The sequence below is a fragment of the Grammomys surdaster genome, unplaced genomic scaffold (genome assembly GCF_004785775.1).
Source record: "Grammomys surdaster isolate TR1022 unplaced genomic scaffold, NIH_TR_1.0 137, whole genome shotgun sequence".
Taxonomy (NCBI): domain Eukaryota; kingdom Metazoa; phylum Chordata; class Mammalia; order Rodentia; family Muridae; genus Grammomys; species Grammomys surdaster.
In genome coordinates, this window is record NW_021604595.1 from 11,519,793 (window position 1) to 11,530,221 (window position 10,429).

Sequence of the window (10,429 nt, forward strand, 5' to 3'; positions counted from 1 at the left end):
CCTGGGGGATGTGAGGAAATGCATCACGCAGAAGCAGTTTTTTTGTTTTGTTTTCTTTGTTTTTTTGTTTTCAAATTGAGTTCTGGAAAGTAGGCCTGTGGCACTGTTGACTTAGTGACATGTCTGTCCATGGTGTGCAGATTTCAAAAGTCCATAGTCCTGAAGACCCCTTCACAGCCACTGTTGGGTTCCTGGGTATTATTACTTCTCTAGTTGAGAGAGGTAAGCCATAACAAGTGGTACTTCTGATGTGTGCCCCAAATACTCATGCTGTTTAAAGGATCCTCTCACCTGCTTTGCATAGGGTGGAGTGTGGAGACATCTTCTGCAGAAAGGGAGGGTGTGGGACGCCCCACAAGGTGGGTCCTCACCTGATAGGCTTTCCCAGGTCCAAGGACCAGGGAGACTCTGCAGCTCCACTCAGGCCTTCCTAGAAACAGTTTCTGGTTCTCTTCCTAAGAAGTCCTTTTAGAGGCTTGCTCTATAATCTCCACCTTCAAGGAGGACTTTCTAATGTATGAGCAGTGGGATTTATTTGACCTCAAGACCAAAGACTGCAGTCGGCAGGGCTGCCCTCGCCTAGGAAGCCCAGGGTTGGATTCCACACAGATCCTTCCAGTTCCCGCCATCCTGGTTATTAGACACTGCTGCTCTTAACCCTGCAAAGATGCAGCCTGTGCCATCCATGCCTCTGCCTGGCTTATTCTCAGAACCACTATGTTTGTGCCCAGACCCTTCACCACCTCCCATAGGCAGGGTGAAGTCAACACCTGGCACAAAATGTGTGGCAAGGCGACTCGAAACAAGACCACGTCTGCTTCCTAAGCATCAGGAGCAGAGGCACCCCACCAGCCCGTTATGAACGTAATCAAGTGTGGGTCACAGCTGGTCCTTGGAAACCAGCTCTATTGGCCCAGCTCACGGTGGCTTCAGCTTTGCATCATGAGTCTTGTATTAAAAGAAAACTCAAGTGGTACAATTGGTTTATACTTTCTAAATAAACTTTTTTTTTTTTTAAAAGAAAAAAAGTCTGGTCTTTCCTTAAATGTTACAGCAAAATGGATATAAAATAGACAATAAATTATAGTTTCTATTTACAAAGAAGGCTGTAAGTACAAACAGTTACAGATTGTAAATGTATTATTTAATCAGTTTAGTATGAAATTGGCTTCCCAGTACATGGTTGTGAAAAAGGCATTTAAAAAATATTCTAAGATTCAGTCTGAGTCTTACTTTCTACAAGAGGAAATGGTGGTTTTGGTTTACAAACAGCATGCTCACCTCGACAAACCCATTCTTAGATGCAGGTCCCTTCCCTCTGGGTTTCTGCTTTAGACTCTAGCCCTGAGCCATGGAATGCTAATGTAGGGAAAAGGCAAAGAGCAGAGTTAGAGAGAGAGAACTGATGATTGAGCCAGTGGTCCTGGTGTTACCGTGCTTGTCAGCCACTCTGCCCAAGTGATGCAGAATCGTATTCTGCTGTTCCATAGTTTAAATGAAAGCTACTGCAGATGCTTCCAGGCTCTGCCACAAAATACGATCTGTCTACTTTGGGTTCTAGTAAAGAATTCTGTGACACAGCCTCTCCTCCCTGGACTCCTTGGTAGTCTACAAGTGGGAGATCTTTGTCACCCTCTCTTCACTCCCTCAGTTTTCACGGACTACTACAAGGACTAAGTATTAGTGAGAGCATCTCCATCCACGTTGGCTAGGCTAGTGTCCAGATCGACAATGCTTGCTGGGAGCTCTACTCTCTGGAACATGGCATCCAGCCTGATGGCCAGTTGCAAAGTAACAAGACCATTGGGGGAAAAGAGGACTCTTTCAACACCTTCAGTGAGACAGGAGCTGGCAAGCATGTGCCCTGGGCAGTGTTCGTAGACCTGGAACCCACAGTTATTGATGAAGTTCACACTGGCACCTACTGCAGCTCTTCCACCCTGAGCAGCTCATCACAGGCAAGGAGGATGCTGCCAATGACTATGCCCGCGGCCGCTACACCATTGGCAAGGAGATCCTTGATCTTGTCTTGGGCAGGATTTGAAAGCTGGCTGACCAGTACATGGGTCTCCAGGGCTTCTTGGTTTTCCACAGCTTTGGCAGGGAAACTGGTTCTGGGTTCACCTCCCTGCTGATGGAGAGGCTCTCTGTTGATTACGGAAAGAAGTCCTAGCTGGAGTTCTCCATTTACCCAGCTCCCTAGGTTTCTACTGCTGTGGTTGAACCCTACCTCACCACTCAGAGCACCCTGGAGCATTCTGATTGTGCCTTCATGGTAGACAATGAGGCCATCTATGACATCTGTCGTAGAAACCTCAACATTGAGCACCCAACCTACACTAACCTTAACCGCCTTATTAGCCAGATTGTATCTTCCATCACTGCTCCTCTCAGCTTTGATGGGGCCCTGAATGTTGATCTCACAGAATTCCAGACAAACTTGGTGCCCTACCCTCGTATCCACTTCCCTCTGACCACCTATGCCCCTGTCAACTTTTCTGAGAAAGCCTACCATGAGCAGCTCTCTGTAGCAGAGATCACCAATGCCTGCTTTGAGCCAGCCAACCAGATGGTGAAATGTGACCCTCACCATGGTAAATACATGGCTTGCTGCCTGCTTGGTGATGTGGTCCCCAAAGATGTCAATGCTGCCACTGCCACCATCAAGACCAAGCATACCATCCAGTTTGTGGACTGGTGTCCCACTGGCTTCAAGGTTGGCATTAATTACCAGCCTCCCACTGTGGTACCTGGTGGTGACCTGGCCAAGGTCCAGAGAGCTGTGTGCATACTGAGCAACACCACAGCCATTGCTGAGGCCTGGGCCTGCCTAGATCACAAGTTTGATCTGATGTATGCCAAGCGAGCCTTTGTGCACTGGTATGTGGGTGAGGGCTTGGAGGAGGGGGAGTTCTCTGAGGCCAGTGAGGACATGGCTGCCCTAGAGAAGGATTATGAGGAAGTTGGGGTAGATAGTGCTGAAGGGGATGATGAAGGTGAAGAATATTAACTCGTGTGCTACAATTTTACACTCCTGTGGTCTCTTTGTCAATAAAGGTGTTTCTGATTTAAGTGTGTGGGGGGGAAGAATTCTGTGAGGAAGGGAGGAGGGTGGTGTGGAAATGCTACAGTTTGACTGAAATGAGTACATTGTACATTTTCACACCACCAAGCATCAACACAAAACATGTAACTACAACAGTAGACAGAAGGCATCTCCACAAAGCCCTTGATGGCCAGGCTGCAGGTCCCGTGGGAGCTGCCTTTGCTGGGAATGAAATCTGATAGAGTGCTCTCCTCCCCTCCATCCAGCTATCTGCAAAATCTCCCTGGGATGGGTGCTGTAGAACCACTTGATCTTTCAACCGGGGATATTTAATGTTCCTTCAAGTTTACTCTCTACTTACACCACAAACAGCTAGATCTAAAAGCTAAAACTAGTCTGGGTGGGATTGGGGGAGGTGAACGTTACGTTTCTGCAGTTTCTAGGCCTGTACTGTAAGCATTACAGCTTCCTACAGACCAGCAACCTGCTCAGTTAGGAACTGGGAAAGTCAACAAGGTCCTCAAAATCCTCCTCAGGCTAAGGCACCAGCAGGAGATGCTCGTGACATCATCATCCCGCTCCACTGTGCTGCTTCTCGTGTTTTAAGGCAGACTAGGAATCCAAGGCAGAATCGCCCCCGCCACTGGCTTCAACTTAATGGCATCCACAAGCTCTGACAACCATATTCCTGTATTTTTTCAAGATGACATTGGAGTTATCATCGAAGTAAAGAACGGAGATGGCATTCAGTTTGGTTGGTGCGCAGCATGGTTTGGGGACGTACTCGGGATTCATAAGGTGAACCTGTTCCAGAATAGACGTGTGGGAGGACAGTTAGAAATGACACCAGATCAAGGCCTAATCCCGCTTACAGCCGAGTCAGAGCACTCACCAAGGTCTGTACAATGGCGTGGTTGGTGGCATTCATGTGTGCGTTGAGTGGGAAGGAACACTCTCCATCACAGTAGTTGGCAGCATAGCCTTTGGGTGCAATGATCCAGTCCTTGAGATAAAGCAAAAGGAAGCAGTGAAGGATCACCAGGCAACCCTGTACCATCTGCACTCTCAGTGGCCCCAAGAGAAGGCATTGCTCATGGTGCACAATATGGGGACATACAGGGAGTTTTGGGAATTGCCCAAGTTCACATTCAAGTGAACCTTGAGCCTGTTGGTCAGACCTTAGAGCTTCCAGTCTTTCCATGGGCTCTTGGCTACTATGAACCTGTTAGGTCGGGAATTGAGCGGGTGTGATGGTTTGTATATGCTTGGACTGGGGAGTGGCACTATTAGAAGATATGGCCTTGAAGGTATGTTTGCTGTGGGTATGGGCTTTAAGAACCTCATCCTAGCTTCCTGGAAGTCAGTATTCTGCTAGCAGCCTTAAGATGAAGATGTAGAACTCTCAGCTCCTGCTTTACCATGCCTGCCTGGATGCTGCCATACTCCTGCCTTGATGATAATGGACTGAACCTCTGAACTTGTAAGCCAGCCCCAATTAGATGTTGTCCTTTACATGACTTGCCTTGGTCATGGTGTCTATTCACAGCAGTCAAATCCTAACTAAGAGAGTGGGTGAATGTCTTGAAGAACAAATGCTCCTTGGTTACACTCCACTAAAATGTCAGTTGAAAGTACCCATAGTACACCTAACATACCAAGCATCCTAGCTTAGCACAGTGCACTGTGGGAGCTGACACCAATGAGGAGAGGAGAGACTGTAGCTCTGAGAAAAGTCTCAACTTCAAAACTCAGAGCACTAGATCTATCGAACACATACAGCTGAAACACGGTCTGTTAAAACCTTAGAAGTCAAGATCTGATGTGTGGACTTGAACCCAAAGTATCCTCTGCCGGATCCCCTTATGTTCCTGTCAAAGTCATGCCACCTACACACAGAGAAACTATTATCTCCCGTTTCTTGTCACATGCGGCTAGACTTGGTCTATGAGCCAAACATGTTCTTCCATGCAGGGGCAGAGCCAATTTAGAGCTACTGGAGAAATTCATCACATTTTTTAAATTTGTTATCCTGTTTCAAAATAAAAGTTACTCAAATGTACAAATAAATATGCCCCCCACCTTGGACTTTGCAAGAGCAAAGTAAGACAGAAGTAGGCCTTGGGTTTAAGGGGTTACAAAGCCTTAGAAGCCCACAAAAAGCCAGGGTGCACTGGGTATATTAGCAGGCCGGGTTTTCCTGTCTTAACTCCAGCAGCTTGAACATTGGAGGGCTCCTTGGATTGCTATGACAGACAGCTCTAGGAAGCTGATGACGGCAGCCATTGGTGAGATAAGATCAAGATACCTAGTGCCTCCTCCTTACCCTGAGACTCACCTGCCATCCCAGGTCCTGGAAGCTCACGTACAGCTCATGCTTCTTGCAAGCTGTTTTTAACTCACTGCTGTTGTAGTCTGTTGGAGGACACAAAAAGATACACTTATTCACTCATTTGCTCCTTCACTTAAAAACTTAACATGAGAGTTTACATACATGCCAGGCAATGGAGGTGGCTCAGGACACCTGTGAATCAGGCCACTGTTGACACACTCGGTCCCCCAACAGCTCAGTTGAGTTCTCAGTTGTTTGCGTAAATTTAGAGCCACTGAAGAAATTGATCATTAATTTCTTTTCCTAATCGTGTTTCAAACAAAAAGCTGTTGAAGTGTTCAAATCCCCTTAGGCTTTGAGAGAATGAGATAAGAGAGAACGTTGGCGTTGAGTTAGAGGGGTCGTGGAGCTTTAAGACACTCTCCCCTCTCCTGTCTATCTGCTTTGGACACCCTGTTGATTTAACAGACACCTTTCAACAACAAATGTGTGTTGCGTAACCTGCTTTGTGTAGGGTTTACAGAGGGATGTGTGGAGATTTCCACTGGACTTGAAAGATGACACAGTCATTGACAGGTGGCTGTGCTGGACAGGATCCACTCTGTCTCAGATGTGAACTATCCAGACATGGCATAGGACTTTAGAGATAGCTTCTGGTCCCAAAAAAGAATGTCCTGAAGAAAGTGTTATGATCAGGGGCCCAACCTGGAAGCCCAGAAATGGAGGAAAGGGGACACTGTGGGGCCATGCTTCACTGCTGGGGTTGAGCCCTCTACACGTGCCCCAAAACAATCATCCCAAAGTCAGCAGTTCCCCCAAAACAAGCTACTGAACCTGCCTGTGCGATTCAGGAGCCACTGAATTGCACAGGCTTAATTCAGGCTTAACAACCTCCGCAGGAGGCACGGGAGCACTTTGATTCATTCCAGCTCATCAGAACAGCTCTGGGCCTGCCTCACCTCAGGAGATTTAGTGTAATCATGTGACCAGTGATTCCATTTTGCATAACATCAGAATCCTTTATTCTATGGCTCATATAGGGTATGTTGCTCAAAAGTAGGCACGCTGGCAACTTGGTCCTCAGTTAAGTTAGGTGAGTGGAACTGGAGTGGGCCTTGTAGGAGGTAATGATGTCATGGGGAACCACCTCACGAGGTGGAATATGCCTTTCTAGTGACTAGAGCAGTTACCATGACAGACTCCCATAGAGCAAGGCTACTACAGAACACGTCTGCTGTCTTTTATATGTATTATTTTCTGTCCTTGGATCCACTGTGAAGCGGTCTTCTACTCTAGTGACACTTCCTGAGGTCTTTATTGCATGTTGCTGGCCAAACTTTTCAGCTTTCAAACCATAAGCTAAAATAAGCTTTTCCTTATAAGTACTCAGCCACAGATATTTTGTTGTAGCAACACCAAATGGAGTGAGCTACCAAATAAAACCCCAGGACCACGCAGGCTCAGTGACATTTCCAGATATGTGTATGTTCTGATGTTGAGAGAACAGTGCACCTAGAGAGGGCACAGAAACTCTGAGACCCGAGCCCCTGTTCCACCTTCTCCTAGATCACTGATTTTACTATTCTTGAGTTTATATCAAAATGCCAATCATAAATACAGAGGAAAAGCAGAAAATTACTAAACATGAAAGAGTGGGCACAGAATCTCAACTTGTAGGAAAGCCAGACCCAAGTATGGGTGGCCTGGAGACCTCACCTTGGGGGTCGTCTCTGAAATAGGGCAGGGCAATCCTGCTGAGGACCTTGCTCTAATGAGTTGGCCTATGTAAGAACTGAACTAAAGGTCACTTGGTCAGTATTTGAAAGCAGAACATAGACAGGGACAACTTCCTCACCCCAGATTTCAATTTTTCTCTCTGAGACACACCACGGATGCTGTCCTGGGACTTCATCTCAAACTTCCCAACCACCCCAGCTGTCTGTGAACATGCCCTGGTTCCGACTCCCTCAGTGCTTAGCACAGAGAACTTTCTGGAAAAAGAAGCTATTTCGTTTACGGCCAGACATTGGCGTTTTTGTTATTAAGGACTGGGGCCAGAGAGAGGAAAAGCAGGAATCCAGTCCTTCTGTTTCCTTTCCTACAGATATTCGCTGGCCAAGTCTGTGTTTCCTTATAGTCCCATGGTGAGGGTTGGCAAAGAGCATATAAATATTTGTGGAGGTCAATGACCTTTGCAATACTTGTTTCTGTAGCTCAGGGGTGGGTGCCTGGGTTCCACGTGGGATGATGCTGACCCAATTTTTTGTGTGTTTTGTTTTTACAGATTGACAGATGGCTGTAAAAAGAAAACCTCTCTCCTTTACCCCAACTACCCTTGATATCTGTTTACAAAAGGAGTCTGAGAAAGGCCAGGTTTCTTTCCTTCTTTCTTCCTTCCTTCCTTTCTTCCTTCCTTCCTTCCTTCCTTCCTTCATTTCTTTCTTTCTTTCTTTCTTTCTTTCTTTCTTTCTTTCTTTCTTTCTTTCTTTCTTCCTTTCTTTCTAAGTATGCAGCTAAAATTTAATAAGCACATATCCACTTAAATGGGAGAAAAGAAAAGCTTTGTTCAAGTGGGGTAGAGTGAGGAAAAAGTATAGAGGCAAAAGAAAAACTATGAAAACACAGAGCCAATATAACCCCAAGGCCAGCACTGGGGCCCATGGACACAGTGTCAGATGCATGGGTATCCTGTGCACAAACCTGGGGGTGCTACAGCTCCTTCCAGACCCCAGCTCAGAACCATGAGGAGGAAGAGATGCCATGCTGTCCAGGTGGGTCTGAGCATAGGAGAGCCATGGGTGTTGCCTTAGAGGATCAGAGGCAGGGACACCATTGTTCTAAGTACAGCCAAAGTCTGCCTTTGGCCCCAGGATGCTTAGGCAGTTTTGAGACATGCTGCCATGAACACCTAGTTCTGGTGTCAAAACACATCTTTAAGAATATCTGGCTGCTATAAGCTTAATACAGCAAGCAAAACCTGCATCTCAGCCACCTCAACATGGTTCTCTGCTTCAAGACAGGAGGGTGGGGGCACTGAGAAGGCTCAGCAGATAAAGGCACTTGCTGCCAAACCTGCCTGTAATTCATTCTCTCATTCTCTCTCTCTCTCTCTCTCTCTCTCTCTCTCTCTCTCTCTCTCTCTGTCTTTCTGTCTCTTTTTCTCTCTCTCTCATTCATGTCCTCTTCTTCCTCTTCTTTTGCAGAAGGCAAACCTACTCTTATTCCTCCTTCTCTTCAAATGTCAGGGGCAAAACCAAAGCAGTAGCTGTTTAAATGATGCCTCTGTTTTTAGCGGCCTGGCTGTCCTTGCCTTGTCTCTGGGCTTCTAAGCCTTATCTTATCAAAAGAGAAAAAAAAAGTCTCTTGTTCCTATTCTCCCCCACTGTAGAACAACATGAGGTGGATGCAGGAGGTGCCAGCTCTTTCTATTGTCACATTAGGTCAAGTTCAGTCGACCCTCTGGGGTTGAGAGTTCTAGTTTCAGGAACCTGTTACCAGGCCTCAGAAGGGCTTGACTTTCTGTGCACATCTTGTTTATACTGGTACCATCAGTACTAGGCCAGTGCCGTTCTAGGATTTTGAGGTTACATACGCACTACTTAATCAATATGTGACTTTCATCTCCTTTAAGCTACATGACTTAAAAACAGACAAGGTTTCCCATAAACACCGAGACTCCATGAGCTTCACACAACTTCCTTTCTCTCTGTCACCTCCGAGAGTGAGGGATTCCCTGACTCTCAGACCCTATCCATGGTTGGTAACTGCTGACTTACTCGGCATCTTATACCTGCTTATTCTGCTTTATTAAGGCTGAGAATCAAAATGTTCGGAGCCAGACTGAAAGTGTTTCAGATTTTGGAATACTTGCATCTACTTTCCTAAGTTGAACTTCTTTGATACAAAAAAACCCAAAATGTGTAAGTTTTTTGTCTTTTGTTTTTAGTGCTGATAGGATACTCAGATGGTTTCAGATGAAGTATTTCAGTTTGGGGATTTTTGGATTGGGGATGCTTGGTCTGGACCAACCCACAAGGGAAGACCTGGAGAGGAGGCAGAAGGGAACTTGCCAGTCTATTACATCCCTGGGTCACTATTATTCAAAAACAATCTAGTAGTAAAAGCCAAGCATGATGAAGGTAGGTTTTGAAACGATTCCTGCTTTTGAGTCACTAGCCTACACCTAGTCCTGCGTATCTATGAAAGGTTAAGAACTGGTTTCAGTTAACACACATCGAACAAGGCTCTTTCTAATCTGAGGCATCCAGAAGCCAAGTTCAGGCTCTAGAACTTTGACTTAAGCTCAAAATGACAAAGCAAAATTCCTATCTCCTTTAAAAAATTAAAAAAAAAAAATGGCATTTTTAGACCCAGGCTATGGCTTCTTCTGAAACATCTAATAAGTAAGCCATGATGCTTACAGCAGGTTGACCTTCCCCTCCCCCCCACTTCAGTAACCCCAGTCCACGTAAACCAGAGATGAAGTACCAGCCACACTGTGAGATGCGACCCTCAATCTGTGACTGGAAGGTCCCTGAACTCTACAGCATGAGATCGAATGTATAATAAACTGGAGACATGTTTTTTAAGACACGTGTTCTGGTTACTTCTCTTGTGCTCGAAGCATACAAATGGACCCCAGTGGGAAACGTAAGGGGCTAGAGATAAGAACAATTCATAGCACATGCAACTATTGGAAACTCACACTTTCCCGAGAGGTCTTAAGGGTGTGTAGGTAGAAAAGAGATGGAAGAAGAATTTATTCCCAGGTAGCAATAGAACAATTACAGACTCATGCCCAAGGATGCTCAGAGTTCTGAGGGCATTGGGCTATTTCATAGGCACAAGGAACAACAGACAACTACAATTACACAACACCTGATAAAAGCAATAGTGAAGAGAGGGATATAGCTCAGGAGTAGAGAAGTTGCCTAACTTGCACAAAGTCCTGGTTTCAAAGCCCAGCAACACCAAAAGAAAACCCTCTTCCTTGAAAAAAATAAAATAAAATAAAATAAAATAAAATAAAATAAAATAAAATAAAATAAAATAAA

General features: G+C 45.7%; 1 protein-coding gene and 1 pseudogene across 1 annotated transcript in view; one reads left to right on the forward strand and one right to left on the reverse strand.

The window, feature by feature from the left end:
• Window positions 1-119: 119 nt before the first annotated feature.
• Window positions 120-3,010, forward strand: LOC114617539 (annotated as a pseudogene).
• Window positions 967-10,429, reverse strand: part of Bmp6 (bone morphogenetic protein 6) — a 153,945-nt gene continuing 144,482 nt past the window's right edge. Inside the window, exons 5-7 of the mRNA XM_028763209.1 lie at window positions 5,382-5,458; window positions 3,939-4,049; window positions 967-3,850 (exon numbers count right to left, since the gene is read on the reverse strand). Coding sequence (XP_028619042.1) covers window positions 3,701-3,850; window positions 3,939-4,049; window positions 5,382-5,458 — 338 coding nt within the window. The 3' untranslated portion in view covers window positions 967-3,700. The remainder of the gene's footprint in view (window positions 3,851-3,938; window positions 4,050-5,381; window positions 5,459-10,429) is intronic.